This window comes from Vombatus ursinus, unplaced genomic scaffold, assembly GCF_900497805.2.
Source record: "Vombatus ursinus unplaced genomic scaffold, bare-nosed wombat genome assembly UNPS02012082.1, whole genome shotgun sequence".
In the NCBI taxonomy this organism is placed as follows: Eukaryota; Metazoa; Chordata; class Mammalia; order Diprotodontia; family Vombatidae; genus Vombatus; species Vombatus ursinus.
The window spans coordinates 1,969,197-1,989,024 of NW_020951860.1; the positions used below are offsets into that span (position 1 = coordinate 1,969,197).

General features: G+C 37.4%; 1 protein-coding gene across 2 annotated transcripts in view; it reads left to right on the forward strand.

Annotated features, from left to right (window-relative positions):
- The window catches only part of ADIPOR2 (adiponectin receptor 2), a 70,124-nt gene that overhangs the window by 36,078 nt on the left and 14,218 nt on the right, over positions 1–19,828 (forward strand). For both annotated transcript variants that reach the window (XM_027857280.1, XM_027857279.1), the window contains exons 3-4: positions 8,737–8,856; positions 18,627–18,798. In XM_027857280.1, the coding sequence (XP_027713081.1) occupies positions 8,737–8,856; positions 18,627–18,798 (292 nt within the window). The remainder of the gene's footprint in view (positions 1–8,736; positions 8,857–18,626; positions 18,799–19,828) is intronic.

The window sequence follows — 19,828 nt, forward strand, 5'->3', positions numbered from 1 at the left end:
CTACTGAAGACTTGTGCATCTCATGACATTCTCATCACCAACACTGTCTTTCATTTACCTGAACACAATAAAACTTTGTGGGCGCAGCCTCACAGCAAACATTGGTATTTAATAGGTTATGTCATTATAAGGAGAAAAGACAGACAGAATGTGAGAGTCATGAAGACTATGTGGCACGGAGTGCTAGATGGATCATGATTATAGACTTAACCTCTCCAAGCTGTATAATATAATATAGCTGGATCAGTTTAGAAACCAGTTGGAAACCTTGGTTTCTAGATCCTTAGAAACAAGGAAATCATAAAGAAAACATACTTTTTTGACCCCAAGTAAAATTTGTGTTAAGCATCTTTCAACCTGTCTTTGTGTATCCTTCAGCCTCTGTCTTTTCATGTAGGTGAAATTTTTACAGTTAGAGGGGACCTTAGAAGTCATTTAATGCAGATGTGTCAAAAAGGTGGCCGGGCATGTAGCGAATATCACTCCTAATTGAGGAGGAACCAGATTAAAATTTAATTGGGAGATATTTAACAAAATAAACAGAAATACAATAAAACACAGATAACATTACATTTTAAAACTGAGTCAATATGTAGCCACAGTGATCTTTATGGAAAAGTTGTTTGACACTACTGATCTAAATAAAAAATGTTCTTTTCTCCCACTCCCTTGTATTATAGATGAGGAAACAATCTGAAAGGCTATACCTCATTCACGTTTTTGGTGCTTCCTACGGTTCCTCATTATCTCTGCCTCAGTGTCTTCATATTGTCCCCCGTGTCCCCTGATAGCATTCCTATATTTTAAGATTGAGGGACCCAGAGTAGGACAAGTCAGATCTCCCTTGTCTCATGTCCCTTCCATTTATAATTCTCATTCCCTTAGGCCAGATTTCAGGATCCTAAGAGAAAAGGTAATTAAGCGGATTTATAGTAGGAGTGACAAATCCCTTAACTCTCCTAACATTATTCCTGTTTTTAAAAGAGAAGGCCTATTAACCTAGCTATTTAATTGGTTCTCTGACAAAGTGACATGAATAATTTCAAGCTGAGTGGTATTTGTTGGGGTTGCCACCAATGGATACGTTGGACCTGTCTTGGAGTCTGCCTCTGCTCTGGTTGTGGTTCACGTCTGGCGGAATGGATCACTAAGAGGCTGAGGGTACAGATAAATAATTCCTTTAATAAAATATATATCTAACAACCCCCTAATGAAAGCTGACCACAGGAAGGGAAAAGCAGGTAATAATAGTCAGTGTAGAAGTTCTCAGGGGTCTTAGAAATGCTTCCTGCTAAAGTCCTACAACTGTTGTTATATCTTCCTTGCCCTAAGGGCCCCCATACCTGAGTCTCAGATCAATTTACCTTTGGCAAAGTTAACTCAGGCATCCCCAGATTTGCTGTAGAGTTGTGGCTTACAGCAGCCCAAGTTGATGGTGTAAAAGTGTGAGAATTAAGCTTGAGCTACCCTAATTCCACTAACATCCTATCCTACAACAACCTCCACTGTCAGTTCTGCCAGGTAGAGGAATTTATAAATGGTCCTGTGGGGTTTTTTGATTAGCAACCGCCCATTTACTGATTTATTAAATTGTTTTTAGAACGTTGTACCCTAACTGAAAAAGAAATAGGAGAATATACTTCTTTCCCTTCTTTGCAAAGGTGGGGCAACTCTAACTATGGAGGAGCCCTGACTATAATGTTGGACTTGATTGATTGCTGAACTGCTTTTTTTCCCCTCACTGTTTATCGCTTACTAGGTGGGACAGTAGGGAGGGAAAAATTGTGTGTGTGTGTGTGTGTGTGTTATGTATGCAGTTATGTATGTGTACATGCATATATATACACACATATGTACATAGACACATTTCTTAAGTAGAAAAGTGTGGCTTAGAATCTAAGTATATCTCTTGGTTTCCAATAAATGATATTGTGACACGATTTGATAGATTGATGGATCTCTAGAACCATACAGATTTGTGAACCATATGTTATAAGACGTTACCTTTTGTAACTTATTTTTTTGCCTTCTAGTGAGGTTCGAGTTAAGTGACTTTGCCCAGAGTCAATAGATAGTAAAATATTTTAGGCAGGATTCAAATGGGAATCTCTCTGTCCTCTAATCTAGTACTCCATCACCAATGTCACCTTTGATGTCTTTGGTTTTCAGGGTAGTAAGATTCTGCCTCTTACACTTGCTAGCTGTGTAACTGAGCAATCATTTACAATCAGTCTACAGTCAGTCACAAAGCATATCTTAAACACTGATTATGAGCTCAGACACTTCGATAAGTGTGAGGGATTCAAAGAAAAAGAAAAAAAATAGCCCCTGTCTCAAAGAACTTACATTTTAATGAGACGTGTGTGTACGTGTGTGTGTGTAATATGAAATATATTAAAGTTTCTCCTCTAAGGTTAACTTTCATCCACTCTGCATTTATGTATAATTTTCTCTCTTTTTCTAATGTAAGCTACTTCAGATCAAGGACTGTTTTTGCTTTTTATTTGTATCTCTAACATTTAGTACATAATTTAGTACATATATATATCTATATACATATAGAGAGAGACACATACACATACATTTCTGAATGATTTGTGCATAAATATAAAGTATCCTTAAAGGGGAATGTACTTCAGGGCAGGTAGGATGGGAGAGAAGTGGAAGGGGAAAGGCCTCTTATCGAAGGTGGCATTTGAGTTGAATTTTGAAAAGAGAAAAGGATTTTAAAGTGAGGTGCAGGTGAGGAGGGAGGGCATTCCTGATTTGGGGAACAGACTGCAAAGTTATGGAGGCAAGAGATGGAGTGTTGTTTATGGGAAACAATAGCAAGTAGACTGATAGGGCTGGGAGTGTATGGAAGGGAATAATATGTTTAGAGACTGGAAAAAGGTTGTCAAGTGCTTTAAATACCAGAGGCCTTTATATTTGATTGTAGAGGGAACTAGGGTTTATTGAGTAGGAGGGTGACACGGTCAGGCCTGCAGCTAAAAAAATTACTTTGGCAGCTCTACGGAGGAGAGAATATGAAGAAACTTGTGACAAGGATATTAATTAGTGCAATGTAGGCCAATGTCTAGTTCAGTCAGTCAGCAAGTGTTCAATAAGCATTTACTATGAATCAGCCACTGTTAAGCTCTGTATATATAAACAGGCAAAACCATGGTCTCAGACCTCAAGGAGCTCACATCCTAAAGGGAGAGACAACATACAAATAATTATGTATATACAACTTATATACTGTGTAAAGGGAAAGTAATATTGGGGGAGGGGAACCATTTAAGGCCTCCTTCGGAAGGTGACATTTGAGTTGAATCTTGGAGGAAGCTAGGAAACAGATGAGGGAGGAAGAACATTCCAGGCAAGGGAGACAACCAGTGTAAAGGTACAGAGACAGGAGATGGAATGTTGGTGTGTCAGGAATAGTGAATAGGCCAGTGTAGCTGGTTTGTAGAGTTTGTAAAGACAGGTAAAGTTTAAAAAAATTAGGAAGGTTAAAAGAGACCAAATTGTGAAGGGCTTTAAATGCCAAACAGGATTTTGCGTTTGATTTTTGAGGCAGTAGGGAGCCATTGGAGTTTATTGGGGGAAGGAGGTGGTAATATCAGATCCTGGCTTTAGGTAAATCATTTTGGCAGCTGCATGGAAGTTGGATTGGAGTGGGGAGGATATTATCCAGGAGAGAGGTGAGAAGTATCTGAACAGGGGTGACAGCTGTGTGAGTGGAGAAAAGGGAACTAGACAAGAATTATTAAAGATGACACTATGACTTTGAGTCTGGGTAACTGGGAAGATTGGTGGTATATTCAGCAGTAATTGGAAAGTTGGCAAAAGTGAATGTTTTTTGGGGGGGAAAGTAATGAGTTCTGTTTTTGAAATTGGTGAGTTTGAGATGCCTTCTGTTCTATACCTGAGATTTCCCAAAGCCTTTGGAATTCTGCTCTCTACATAGTCTCTACATTGGCTCCATTAAACAACACCCTCTGCAGCCACTGTTTCACTGATTCATCAGAGTGTTATTTGAACTTCTTCACCCATCCCGGCTCCTTGCTGATGAAGGGTTGCCTATCCACAGCTTTGGGAAATCACCCTTCTTCTAGGTCCAGTAATAAGGAAAGTCTGGGGCTTAAAAAAAAGCCATTGATGGGAGTTACCAAGTCACTTCTTTACATCTGCTGTCTTACTCTCTTGTCTAATGGCTCTGATCTCAATGGGATACAGGCAGGGGTATGCAGAGAAATGTTTAAAAACTAGATTCCCTCCCCCCCCCCCCCCCCCCCCCCAAATGTAGGGCAGCTAGGTGATACAGTGGATAGAGTACTAGGCCTGGCACCAAGAAGACTCATCTTCCTGAGTTTAAATTCGGCTTCACTTACTAGCTCTGTGACCCTGGGTAAGTCATTAACCCTCAGTTTCCACATATGTAAAAAGAGCTGGAGAAGGAAATGGCAAACCACTTAAGTATCATTGCCAAGAAAACCCCAAATGGGGTCAGGAAGAGTCAGATACAACTGAAAAATGAACAACAATACAGTTTTAAGTTTACTCTGCATTAATAACATTTTCTCCATCACCTTCTTAAGTCTGGAGTAAACAATTGACAAAACAATAAATTAAGCCCTGATATGCTGATTTCTGAGTTGTAAATATTCACACTGCAAAGGTGGGGTGGAGGTTGGGGGTGGGGAGGCAAGGTTATGAAGGGCTTTACAGGCCAAACAGAAGATTTTTGTATTTGGTCTTAGAGGTGATAGGGAGCCATTGGAGTTTATTAAGTAGTGAGGTGACATGGTCAGATGTGAGCTTTAGGAAAATCACTGGTAACTGAATAGAAGATGGATTGGAATGGGTAGAAACTTGAGGCAGGCTGTTGCAGTTGTCTAATCCTGAGTTGATGAGAGTCATCAGGGTAGTGGCAATATCAGAAGAGAAAAGGGGGCCTATTTAAGAAATGTTACACAAGTGAAATCCATAGGCCTTGTCACCAGATTGGTTAAGGGGTAGGTGGGTGGGGTTGAGAGATAGATCCAAGGGAGCTAAAGAGATCACCAAGTAGTATAGAGGGAGAAAAGAAGAGGGCCTAGAACAGAATCTTGTGGGACACTTAAGGTTAGATGGTGTGACCTGGATGAGGATCCTGCAAAAGAGACAAAGAAAGAGTAATTTGATAGGTAGAGGAGAACCAAGAAAGAGTAATGTTCTGAAGACCTAAAGAGAAGGGGAGATCAGCAGGGTCAGAGGCTAGTGAGAGGTCAAAAACAAAAAAGGCCATTGGATTTGGCAATTGAGAGATCTTGGAGAGAAACTTCCAGTGGAATGATGACATCAGAAGCCGAATTGTAAGGGGTTAAGAAGAGAGGAGGTGGAGACACCTATTGTAGATGGCTTCTTAAGGAGTTTAGCTGCAAAGGACAGAGGAGATACAGGATCATAGTGGGGCAGAAAGATCAAGTGAGAGTTTTTTCAGGATAGGAGAGACATGGACATGTTTATAGGCAGTAGGGAAGGATCCAGTAGACAGGGAGAGACTGAAAATAAGTGAGAGAATGGGGATGACAGGGAACAATCTGTTGAAGAAGATGAGATAGAACAGGATTGCTTGTGCAGGTAGAGGGGTTAACCTTGTTAAGGAGTAAGGCTACTTTTTTATGTCAGATAGGGGTGAAGGAAGAGGTAGTGGCACATGGCATCTGAGTGATATAAAATGAAAAGGGAAGAAGAGGGAGCTCGTGGTGAATGATGTCAAGTTTTTTCTGTAAAATATGAGGCCAGGTTCTCAACTAAGAGAGTAGTGGAAAGGTGAGTCATAGGAGGTTTGAAGAAGGAAGACAAGGTTTTGAAGAGTCACCATAGAGGGTGGGATAGTGAGTTGATAAGAGAGCTATCACATAGTTGCCTAGCAGCAGTGAGGGCCCACTTGAGGTTATGTAATATAAATATGTAGTGAACCCAGTTAGATTGGTTGCATGATTTTTTAAAATTTTCATTCATCATCACATGTAAGAGCAAGTATTATTCATTATGCATATGCAGTATGAAACTTCAGCTCAGCAGTTTAGGCCAGAGAGGTAGATTTGAGAATTGTCAGCATAGAGATGGTAATTAAATCCATGGGGACTGATGAGATACTGAGTGAAGTAGTCTGTGGGTTTTGAGTCTCTTTATGAGGTAGTTCCCAGATTATTATTATCATTATTATTATTTTGGTTTAGTTGTTTCAGTCGTGTCTGACTCTTCATGACCCCATTTGGAATTTTCTTGGCAAAGATACTGAAGGAGTTTGCCATTTCCTTCTCCAGCTCCTTTTACAGATGAGGAAATTGAGGCAAACAGGATTAAGTGACTTGCCCAGGGTCACATAGTTAGTGAGTGTCTGCTTCTGGAAGGAAAGCCTTCCCAGAGGGCAGCTAGGTGGCACAGTGGATAGAGTGCCGGCCCTGGATTCAGGAGGAACCTGAGTTCAAATCTGGCCTCAGACACATAATACTCACTAGCTGTGTGACTCTGGGCAAGTCACTTAACCCTAATTGCCTCACCAAAAAATAAAACAAAACAAAAAAAACCTTCCCACCTCCAGACCCAGCACTCTACCCTCTCCACCACCTAGCTGCCCCAGGTTCCCAGCTGTTGGGGCCCTTTCTCTTGCTATAATTTTAGGTACTGGTTTGGATTTGTCTCCATCTGGGGCTCTATTGTGGACTGTTGGGATGTTGGCTTCAGGCCTCTTTAAAAAGCCTAGAGTGAGCTTGTACTCCGTGTCCCTGTATCCCTGTACACTATACCAGTGCAGTGTCTACTGGTTCTGTCTTGCTGTTGCTCCAAAAGTTCAGGACTCAGTTCTTGCTAGTTTTAGGCCCCATCAGGTAGTGCTTGTTTTCTTCTTTGCCTTGTTTCTACCCAGAAAGTTTGTAGGTTTCCGCATACTTCATTAACAGTTCATGACTGGCCATTGCATGGATCAAATTTCCCAAATCTTCCACAGGTTTTTTTTTTTCTTTTACAATACTATATAGTTCTGTAAGTTGTTCTCCTGGTTCTGTTTACTTCATTCTGCATCCTTCCTTTCCTTCCTTCCTTCTTTTCCTGCCTTCCTTTCCTTCCTTCCCTCCATTCTCTCTTTCTTTTGTCCTTTCTTTCTTTTTTTCTTTCTTGTTTGCAACATGGCTAATGTGGAAATGTTTTACATGACTTTGCATGTGTAATCAATATCATTGCTTGACTTCTCAAGGAGTAAGGAGGGTGGGAAGGAAGAAGAGAATTTGGAATTCAAAAATTTTTTAAAAATGAAGGTTTAAAAATGTAATTGGGAAATATTTAATGAAATAAATAAAAATTATTTTTAAAAATTAGCAGGAACAAAAAACAAGACCCTTCATAACTTTGTACCTACCACCCTCCCCATCTTTCCAATCTTTTTTACACCTTGCTTTTTGCCATGGAGTCTTTGGTCCAGTGATACTGGTCTCCAAGCATAAGTCATTCTATCTTTCAGCTCCAGACATTTTTTCTGTTGTCTCCTATGCCTGGAATGCCCTCTTTCCTTCATCTCTGCTTCTTGGCTTCCGTCAAGTCCCACCTGAACTTCCGTCTTCAACAGGAAGTCTTTCTTAATTCCTCTTACTTCTATTACTTTCTCTCTGTTAATTATTTCCTATTTATCCTGTATATAGCTTGTTTGTACATATTTGTTTTGAAACTCTGTCCCCCATGTTAGATTGTGAGCTCCTTGAGGGAAGGGACTGTCTTTTGCACCTTTTTGTATCACCAGTGGTTAGCATACTGACTGGCACAGAGTAGGCATTTCATAAATGTCTATTGATTGATTGCTTGAAATAAATTATGTGGAGACAACCCTTGAAATAATAGAGAGTTTGTTGAAAAGAGGAAAGTAGGAACATCCAGAGTATATGCATACAGGTAGTTTGTGAGAGACTACAAAGAGAAATCAGCAAGAGCACCTTTTATATAGTTACCTAAAAATAATTAATGCATAATAAAACTGTTTTCCAGACCTTATTCAATATAGCAGTTTTTCAGAGTTGTCACCCATTATTTCTCTGTTGGTAAGTTTATCATGATCTAGGTTCATTGATAAGATTAGCGTAACATTGGCAGAACAATCTGTTGAGGTTTGGTTCAAGTACATACATGTTCATGGCAAAAGCTAAGGAATTATAGAAACCCACTTTCTAACACCATGCTTTGTTACAATTTAACTTTCCTCAAAGCATGTTATGTTACAGTTTAACCCTCACTTATCCTTACAGGAACATTCTGAGTTTGGTAATAGTGTGAGGAGCCACTAAAGGAAAATTTATATTCTTTCATAAATTCTCTATATTCTAGATTCATGATGGATGGTTATTTCCCTGCTATGGACTTGCATACTCCCATTACTGTTATTCCTTAATATACGCTGTAGAAATTTTCTATTACAACAGCTGGGAGGACATTTACTTACATTATGGCAAACTGTACATTCTTTTACTCAAGAAGACCTGGGTTTTTTTTTTTTTTCTTCCTTATCTTCCAATACCAAGATTCTAATAAACTTCGTGCTTGCAAATTTACTTCATTTTTCTGTTGGGTTAGGACATATCTGTTGTTTTGAGCATAGTAGATATCTGTTATTAACCCATAAGGATAATATATTGATTTTTTTTATTATAGTTTTGTTTCCAGTCTCTATTACTGACTGAGTAAACCACATGTGGTATTTTTCTGATTGCTTTTCAGAAGTCTGAGGAGCATGAGTGCAATAATGGACCATCTCAGGAAGATGAGGGGTTTATGGGCATGTCCCCCCTCTTACAAGCTCACCATGCCATGGAAAGAATGGAAGAATTTGTCTGTAAGGTAAGATTGAAATTTCTTGCTATCTCTGTGATTTTTGATATTTTAAATCAAGAACTAATAAATACCTGAACTTTTTATATTTGTTTACCTCAGTGTAATTTTTAGCTTTTATAAAGTGGGGAAATTTTCCAAGCCATTTCAGAATACAATATATGCATTTGCCTCTAGCACCTTTATTAAAAGTTGGGTTAAGGTTGTTTTGACTTGGAAATAACTTTTTCCATTGTATGTTCCTACGTCCTACTGAGCATGCAGGTGAAATAAAACTAAACATTTTGGGAGTGGTTGGTAATGTCTAAACTCAAAGAGCTTTAAAATGCCCAAGCAAGAGCCTCTTTAGAGTCTGTTCTGTCAGAGAACTTGGGTGTGGAAGCAGTTTTTCTCCTCTTTCTAGAACTCCTGCTATTGTTTGAATAGAATTTTCCATCTATTTTTATGCCCAGCTGGTGTGTTCGGTTCAGTTGCTAGCAGAAGCCGTCACTTCCAAACTAACCTAATTATCATTTTCTTCAAGATTGTTGGCTGTAAAGCTTTTTGTTTCCATTATTGTTCTTTTAATTCTTCATCAGATCTTCTTTTGGAGAATATTTCTTCATAACTAAAAATAGCCAAAATACGATCATTGAAAGGGAAGTTGTTTAGTGGAAATATTATGGGACATTAATAGTTCTGAAGCCATCTTGTTCATAGCAATGTGAAAAAAAGACCCTGGGAGATACAGTTTAAAGATAACCTAGATCTAAATCCCAAAGAGATCAAAGAAAGATGAAAAGGACCCATAACTGAAGAGGTGCCCATCACTTGTGAGGTGACTGAACCAAGTGTATGAATGTTATAGAATACTGTTGTAGTATAAGCAATGATGAAAGGGGATGGTTTCAGAGAACTGAGAAGACCTGAAAGTTAAGTGAACACAGTCAGGAGAAAAATTTATATAGTAACAACTGTATTGTGTAAAGTATCTTTGAATAAGTTAGGAACTCTAATCAACACAATGACCAACCACAATTCCAGGGGGTTCACAATGAAACACATGACCAACCCTGTGATAGCGAGGTAATGGACTCTCATATAGATGAGAGACTTTTTTTTTTTTTTTACTTACCAGTAAAGGAATTTATTTAGCCAGTATAGGAATTTATTTTGCTTCATTTTGTCTGTGCTTGTAACAAACGTTTGATTTTTCTTGTTTTCCCAATGGGAAGGGGAGTTGAGAGGGAGAGAATATGGAGCTGAAAATTGAATTTACTTTTAAAAAAATTAAAAGCACCTAGGTCCATTAGATTTTCTTTTTTTAAAAAGGCACATAAAGATTTCTGCCACCTCTTCATTATTTAGATAGAATCCTGGGGAAAGAATTTTAAGGGATTTTCTAAATATATCTCAGAAGTTTGAATCTTAGTTGTCATTGGGCAGAGGGTATGCAAAACGATTCCTGTCCTGAAACAAATAACACATGAAAGAAGTGTTTGTTTTTCAAGAAGGAAATTAGGGGTTACTGAATAGTTCCAAAATCATACAATTGAGTGTCTAGTTTAAGGGGGAACCAAGAATTTATAGGTCACTTGGGGCGTTATGGTTGAAAGCTGTCTTGCTCTTTTTAGCTTACTTGAGAACAATAAATGAAATTCTTATTAGCTAATGGAAGGAGAGCAAATGGAGCATTTGTTTACTCAAACTAAGTTATGACTGAGAAGCGGTGCCATATAGTGAAAGAACATAAGACTAAAAGCAACCCTGGATTCCAGTCTTACTTATCTCATAAACTGAGTGGCCTTATACAAATCATTTCACCTGTCTGGGCCTTATATGTAACATGATGAAGTTGTAGTAGATGATCTGTGAAATCACTTTCTAGCTTTAAGAAATCGTAAGTATAGAAATGAGTGGGAAATAAATTTCAAATGACAGTTGTAGTACACTGAACTGAATAGTAGTGCTGTAGCAATAAGACAAGAAAAAATTTTGAATAAACATAGGCAAAGAGTTCATGATAGAGAAGAAGATAAATTCAAGGTCCAGGGGTGGGGAACCTTCGGCCTCAAGGCTACATGTGGCCCTGTCGGTCCTCAAGTGTGGCACTTTGACTAAATCCAAATTTCACAGAACAAATCCCCTTAATAAAAGGATTTGTTCTGTAAAATTTGGACTCAGTCAGAAGGTTGCACCCAAGGACTAGAAGAGCACATGTGGCATCAAGGCCATAGATTCCCCACCCCTGGACTCATAGGCTGACATGAACCCTAGATTTTTGAAAAACAGAATTTGGAAGAAGCATAGACAAGATCTCATACATTAAAGTTCTATAGGGGAAGTTAGTCTAAGAGAAATGGGAACCTTTCAAGAATGACATTGTGAGGAAGTAAAAGGAAACTGTTAATGAGAAGCAAAAAAATGTGAATTTCCTGAATAGATTGCTACAGATTCACATCATCACAAATCAGCTTCGATTTTTAAGATATATACAGAAGTAGGAAGCAAGGGCAGGCAACAAAAAAGGCTCCTCCTATCATGCCCTGGGTAGCAACTAATTCTGTTTTGGAACCACTGCCTTTGGGTGTGCATCTTGATTGAAGCCAGCCAATGTAAATGCACATGACTCATTATTTGTCCAGCTTTAGGCCATTATGCATATGTACACACTGCATATGTATATATCTAGCTTTCCACTTCTTGCTTAAGGAACAGTTATTAAATCAGTATACTACCATTGCTTCTGAAAGCACATGTCTGTTGAGCTCAGTATGACTTTACTCATTATCCTTCTGATTTCCTGGGCCCAAACACTCTTCCTTGGCCATGACTCCCTTATGTATGTTGTTACCCCTTACTATAATACAGTGCTCCTTGAAGGCAGGAACTGTCTTGCTTTTGTATTCATTTCCCCACCACGTAATTGCTTGGCAAATAGTAAGAGTCAAACAAATTTTTTTTTCATTCATTCATAAATATGAGTTAGATCTGTAAAAAGTATCTGAGCTAAAATTCAGGATAAGCTAAGTTGGCAAGGAAGATTAGTAACAAAAAGTATTTCTGAAGGTGAATCTAGGGAAAGAGCAGGATCGAAGAAAGGATAAGAAAGCTACTTTGAATAGAGGGGATGAACTGATGACATTCAGAAGACAGATCTGTTTAATTCTTAATTTTGCTTCTGTTTTTGTCAAGGAGAATGACTGTCGCACTGGAAATTTCAGAACAAAAATGGCTTATAGTTGGTCAGTGTCCATTTATTAAGCACTTACTGTGTGCCTGGCACTGTGCTAAGTGCTGGGGATACAAAGAAAGGCAAAATATAGTCCCCAATCCATCAGACAGTTGATACCTAAATTAGTAAGGAGATTGTAAGAAAATGCTTAATGGTCTTGATGAACTCAAGTCACTTGGTCCAAATGAGCTGTATCCTGGGGTATTGAAAGAACTGATGAATGTGAATGTGATTGATGAGCTACTCATAGTGATGAATGATGGTGGAGAAGGGGAGAGGTTCTGTATTATTGGAGAAGGATGACTGTTGTCCTCATCAAAAAAGGGAAGAAAACAAAATCTACAGAGAAACTACAGTCCAGTGAGTTTGGTTTCCATTCCTATGAAAATTCTAGAATAGATCATTGAAGAAATTGTTAGTGAATATCTATAAAAGGAAGCAGAGATTATGAAGAACCGCCATGACTTCATGAAGACAATATCATGTGATAAGGACTTTTTTTCTTAATATGATAAAAAGCAAATGTCAGTGGAAAAAGCACTAACTTTGTGGGAGTAAACAAAGATGCCCTTTCTCCCCACTATATTTTGGCATTGTTCCAGAAATGTTAGTACTAGCAGTAAAACAAGAGAAAAAAATAAAAACATAAAGATAGGCAAAGAGGAATCAAAAGTATACCTATTTAATGATAAATGTGATGATTAACTTTGAAAATCTTAGGGAATCTGTAAAGCAACTAATTGAGCTAGTTAATAGCTTCAGTAAAATATCAGGATACAAAATAAACCCATTAAAATCAACAGCATTTCTGTGTAATAGAAATAAGTATAAAATAAAAATTAAATATATATAAATATAAAATCTAGAAGCCAGTAATAGAGAAGTCTCATTTAAAATAACTTCGAAATGCATAAAATATCTGAGAGCTATTTCACCAAAACACAGTCAATACTTATATAGATCAAATTACACACTATACCTCTAAGAAATAAAGACCAGCTTAAATAGTTGGAGAAGTATTCAGTGATTATGGTTAGTTGGTGCAAATAAAATGAAAACGACAATATTGTAAAAGCTCATCCACAGATTAAGTACTGCAAACTATACAGACTATCAAGAGGTTACTTTACAGAACTAGATAAAATGATGACAATTCATTTAGAAGACTTAGGTATCAAGGGAAAAACCATAAAGATGTAAGTGGGGAACAGCACTTTTAGGCTTCAGTCTATGTTACACAGCAGCAATATGAAAAACATCTGGTAGTGGTTAAAATATAAATTCTCTAAGAACTTCCTATTTGATTAAAAACTGCAGGGAAAACTTGAAAAATGTGGCAGAAATTATATTTAGACCAATATCTTACACTATATTTCACAGCAAATTCAAGATGAATATATGATATGAATATTTTAAAACATTAGAAGAACAGATCATATTTCTTTCACAACTGTCAGTAGTGGGTAAATTCTTAACCAAACTAGAGATCAAGGCAAGTTGCAAAAATGGATAATTATAATTATATGATTGTGAAAGCTTTTTCATGAACAAAGTTAATGAAGCTAGGATAAGATGTTTTTTTAGTCAGATATCTCTAATAAAAGTCTTATGTCCAAGATTTGTAGACATTTGAATAGACTATATGAACAAAGGTCATTTCCCAGTAGATAAATGGTCAGAGGATATGAACAAATATTTCTCAAAAGAATTATGAAATATTAGTAGCCTTAGGAAAGAATGCTACAAGTCGCTAATAATAAGAGAAATACAAATCAGGAAAACCCAGTTTTCTCTTCTTACCTAGTGAGTAGCTGCATTTTTGTTATCATTTCCCTTTATAAACATTTATTTTAAGATAAAACAAATTAACAGCATTTTGTAATATTTTTCTCATGTTCTAATTCATAACAGTGGGAGACCTCAATGTACCCTTCCAGATCTAGACATATCTAACCAAAATATAAATGAGAAAAAAATTAATAACCTAAACAAGAATTTTAAGAAAATTACAAATGATACATCCCTGGCAGTTACTGAATGGAAACAGAAAGGAGTTTACATCTGTCTTTGATGTACATGGCACTTTTAAAAAGTTAACCATATGTTGAGGCATAAAGACACCACCAAAAAAAAATGCAAAACCAATACTGAACACATCATTTATTGATGACAGTGTAATAAAAATTATATTCAGTAAAGGGTTTTTGAAGGCATAATGAAAAATTAATTGAAGACTAAACATAATTTTTAAGATCAAATTATAGAAACAATAGAAAAATTCATCAAAGAAAATTACAACAGTGAGACAATATACTAAAACTGAGTTGTAGCGAAAACAGTTTTTAGAGGAAATTCTATATCTAAACACTTTTATTAACAAAAAAGTGAAAAAATGAATGAATTGGACATGAAACTAAAAAATAGAACATATAATAAAGCTAGGTAAACAAAAAAAGGTAGAAATTCTGGGGAATAGAAGAAAATATTGAAACACTAAAAGAAAAAAATACCTATTAAATTGATAAATCTAGGAGCTGGTTAAAAAACCAAAATAGATATATAGCTAATCTCATTTTTTAAAGGGAGAGGAAAGCTAAATTCATGTAATAGTGACAATATTATAAAGAAAAATGACTTTGAAAGACTTTGGAACTTTGATTCTTGAATGACAAAGTTTGAGGACTGAAATTGAAGTGGACTAACCATCTCCTGCCAGAGAGGTGATGGACTTAACATGCAGAGTGAGACATAAATTCTGGACTTAACTTATGGGAATTTGTTTTACTGGACTGTTTATTTTGGATTATCTATTCAGTATGGGCATGGGGTCATAGGAGTGGGAGAAAACCCTTGAGAAAAACAAAATAAGGACAAAATTGTTTACTTGCAGTAGAACTGTATAGTCAGTTCTGCCATAACACTTGCTTTGAAAATGCAAATTAATTCCAACTCATTTGATATAATACGGAATAATTTGAGCAAAACATGAATTTTGTGTTTGTACAACCTTGTCTGTAGAGATTCACAGTAACCACAACCATTCTGATACCCACTTCCACAAACAGACTTCAAAGTGCCATAGTTACTGAATATCTTTGGAAAGAATAGGCCTTGTCAGCACCCACACCTCACACTCCTTCCCTTTTCTAGTGTTGCAGCTCTCAGATGCTGCCCCCTCACCTGTAGCACAGGCCAAGCAGAAGCCCAAGGCAACAGACACTGGCACTATTTGTTGTAGTATTTATGTATTTCTTAACCATCTGACTTGTATAAAAACTGTGCTGCCATTTTTATTAGGTTGCTATCTATATGTATCATTAATGAAGTTTCTAAATGTTATACCTCAATCTCATTTTTCCCCATAAGTCTGATCGTTTTTATTGTGTAATTTTTGCATAGCATGTTGGTATCTTAGGAATTCATACATCTTCACAGCAGAACTACCTGTGGTAGCAGTAACAGCGTTTCCTAAGATTTTTTTCATGTACTAAATGAAAAACTGCATGTAACTTTCCTAATATCAAACATTACAGGAATGTGGTCCTGGTGACAGATTGTATCTGGTTTTTTGAGGAGCTGCTCAGCCAAGATGGAGAGACTTATCATTTGTAGGCTTGCTAGTAGGTGATAAGTTTTTTGACCATAGCAACCTATAAAACACATATAAAAACTCAAATGTGTTTCAATACTGTGAAGGCTCCCTTTTGTTTCTGTAGTGATAGTGTCAGAGTGATTTAAAAGGAAGTGTGTGGGAGGAGCAGTGTTGTGTGGGGGTCAAGGAGAGGTTCTAAGAATTTTTTAAAAAACTGTCCATAAACATTAACTTGAATATTGGACCTTTAAATGTAAGATCTTTTCCCACTGATCCCATGAGTGACCACATCTCAGGAGGAACTGATTCATATCAGAATTCGAATTCTTGATATGAGTGAAACCGAAAGAAATAAGGGCGTTGTAGATAAATCGAATGATGGCTCACAGACTCTCCTTAGACACTGAAGGAACTGGTTTTGTCATATGTCCATAGACAATAAGGAATACCATTTCATGGAACATTTGGTCATTTTGTTTGTGTTAAGGATGAGTAAAAAGAACACTGAAAAGATAATTGTGTTTATATTTCAACACCTGTTGCAAAAGATGTGGTAGAGAAATTTTTTGAAGAATTTATTCTTTCACATATAAGTTCTTAGGCTCATTGAACTAGACAAGAATAATCTCAAAGTCTTACAAAGGAGGAAATTGAGGTAGAGAGAGGAAGTATCAGAGGATCTAAAACGAAGTCCTTTGACTCTAGTCCAGTCCTTTCATTTTGTAGATGAGAAAAGTATGATCACACAGATTCAGCTAAGTCAGATAAGATTCAGAGAACCCTGGCCCTTTGGTTCTTGAGTCAGCGCTCTTTCCACTCTTTTCTATCTGCTTCCCTTTCATTTCCTAATGTATCTTTCCCTTTCCCCCTTCCTTCCAGAGAGCTGTTCCTTATAACCAGTTTTACGAGGAAGGGGTGGGAGTTCAGTAAGAGTTTTGGCTCTTAAATTATCTTCCCTTGATTTGTTCCATATTAGTTGTTTTTTGCTGTGATATACATCACATTGTCTAATTGTTCAGGTTTTTTACTTTAATATTTCTTGATGTCCCATTAGTTTCTTCTGTTCAGTCAATTCTAATTTTTAGTGAGGGTTTTCTATTTGGGTAAGTTTTCTACCTTGTTCTAAGCTGTTAATTCTCTTTCTGTATCTTTCTCCTATACTTCTTTTCCTATTTTTTCCTCCATCCCTTCTCCTACCCATCCCCAGAAATTCTGTCCTGGGGGAGTCAGTTCACTCAGTTTTATACTTTGTGATTGCCTCAAACATAGGATATATTTAATTACGAATTATTTGTTCTCTTCATAATTTTTATAGTGTGACCTTTAGTGTCCATTTTGAAGTTATTAAACATATGGTGTAAGGTTGATATAAACCTAATTTTTGCCAACCTGCTTTCTAGTTTTCCTAACTGTTCTGGTCAAGTAGGGAGTTCTTCCCTAATTAATTTATGTTCTTTGTTTTGTCAAGTACTGAATTATTGACTGACTTTGTTTCTGATTGTTCCTTTTCTAGACTGTTTAGTTGACTAGTTTTTCTATTTTAAGTTACTGTGTATTTAACTATATGATTTTGATGATTACTGCTTTATAGCAAAATTTGAGGGCTGGAAGTGATTCTTCATTCCTACTATTTTTCATTATTTCCCTTGCAGTTCTAGATCTTTTCTTCCTTTAAGTGAATTTTGTTATTTTTTCTTGTTTCTTTAAGTTTCTCTTTGGTAGTTTAATATAGCTACCAAATTCACAAATTACCTTAGCTAGTATCACATGACTCATCCATTTCCCCTTTTCTCCTGTGTCTTTCTTTCATATTAATTCCCGAGGGAACCAGTGTTGTAAAGAAGTAGTGCTAAGCTTGTTATGTACACCAAATCCTACTCTACACCTTTCCAGTCACCTTCCCAAATGCCATTATCATCTCATCTTCTTCCTCCCCACCCCCAGTTCTTGATGGCAGCTTCCCCTAGGGACTCCTGAACAGAATGCTAGTCATGGAGGGATAACACTCAGGATTTTTACCTTGCTGAGGATTCTGTCTTCTTTCCTTGGATTTAATTGTAGTTACTCTCTAACTGGTAGTGTGAATATATCTATATCTATATCTATATTTTTTTTTGAGGGGGTTGGAGGGTAGTGGTTTAGAGGAAGTAAGTAATCAGTCATCTTTCTGGCCACGTAATCTGTAAGTCTGGCTGAGTGACTTTCCCAGCTACCACCCTGTGAATTTGGAGGCATGTGAGTGCTGATCACTAACTGACCATAGTGCTCTTTGAGGCTGCTTTTACCAGTGTTAGGAAGGAGGCAGCTAGGCCAGTGGCCTGTGTGATGAAGAAAAGAAGTTCACTTTCCATTTTTAGTATGAGTGCTGAGGTTTTAATTTTTGGACTAGAGTATCTTGAATTCCTCTCCACCAGCTGAGGAGAGAGCTTATCTCGCACCTGGATGTGATTTGATCATTAAAATCAACTCTGGTATAAAAAGTTCTTTTAAAAAAGTGTTGCAGTCTGCTACTATATAGTTTCTTCTCTGCAAGCAAGAATACGTAATGTGCCTTAGGCCATATTAATTGGAGTTTGATTACTCTTTCCTAAGAAGATATTACTTGAATATTTGAATATTCAGAATTCATCTTAGAGGCAGAGAGGTGGAGCGAGTGGATAGAGCTCAGAGCTTGGAATCAGGAAGACCTGAGGTCAGATCTGGCTTCAGACACTTACTTGTGATCCTGGCCAAGTCACTTAACCTCCATTTGCCTTAGTTTCCTCATCTGTCAAATGGAGAAAATAACACCTACCTGCTAGGATTGTTGTGATGATCAAATAAGATAATTGTAAACTGCTTTAGCATAGTGCCTGGCACATAGTAAGCACTAAATGTATTAGATTTCCTGTAATGAGAGTGTTATTGTTAGAACCAGCATTTCCCAATTGATAGATTAACCCACAACCTGTTTAACCAGTATTTTCCTTACAGGTATGGGAAGGCCGATGGAGGGTTATTCCTCATGATGTACTGCCTGACTGGCTAAAAGACAACGATTTCCTTTTGCATGGGCACAGGCCCCCTATGCCTTCTTTCCGGGCCTGTTTCAAGAGCATCTTCAGAATACACACAGAGACGGGCAACATCTGGACGCACCTCTTAGGTATTTGTGTTGAACTGTAATAATATGCTTCATGTCTTTTTATTTTTGTGGATTTAAGAATAGGGATCAGTGTAATGAAAAGAGGCTCTTTAAATTTCCTTTCTTATTATAAATATTTAATCACGTGCAAACAAACATTTTAATATGCAGTCAAGAGCAAAAACAAAGATTATATATGGGAACTTCTGTTACATACAGTGGTTTTTGAATTAGCACCAGAGAACTTTAATACTTCTTCAGTGTCCCTTCCTTGCCAGCTTCTGTGTGCCTGTGGTAGGAATATAAGTAAGTTATCAGGCTCATGGGGGGCTGAACCTAAGATAGAGGCCAAGCCCACCATACTGTGCCTCTGATCAAACTTTCTTACCCTCATTAACAATGGCACACACTAAATTTTTTTCCAGTAACACGAACGAAAAGAGAAGAGAGATGCAGGAATTAGATTGGTTGAAAACATGCTGGCTTTTAATTGGGACCTGGTCCTAATATAGGGATTCACCATAACTGCAGTGGTTGCCCCAACTGTCCTTGCTTCTGCTCATCCATTAAGAAGTAGCTGTTTAAAGAAAAGGAGGCCAGAGGGGTGAGAAATCCAGAAGGCTGCCATTGTGGGCGGCACTGAGCCTGAAGGAAAGGGGACTGAATCTCACCTGGGGCTAGTCCTATCTCTCCCTAGAGGTTACTCGGGCAGGACTTAGGATGGCAAACTCCTAGTTTGCCTAACGCCTAATAGGTGTATCCGACTACAAGGAAGCTGAGGTAGCCTTGCAGCCCAGAATGGAGAGGGGCATGAAAGTGACATGGGAATACAGTAAAGGCTGAAACGCCAAAAATATGAAGAGATAAAAAAACTTCCATGAAAGCCCAGCACGTAAGCAGATATATAAGCAAAGATGACTCTAAAAACAGAAGGAAAAATGCGTAAAATATCGTAAAGAATACAAAGCTTCAATAATTTAAATATATATGACAAGGTAACAACAAAATTGCTGTTTGTGTCCCCTTCTTAAGTTTTTGTTTTCTCTTCCAT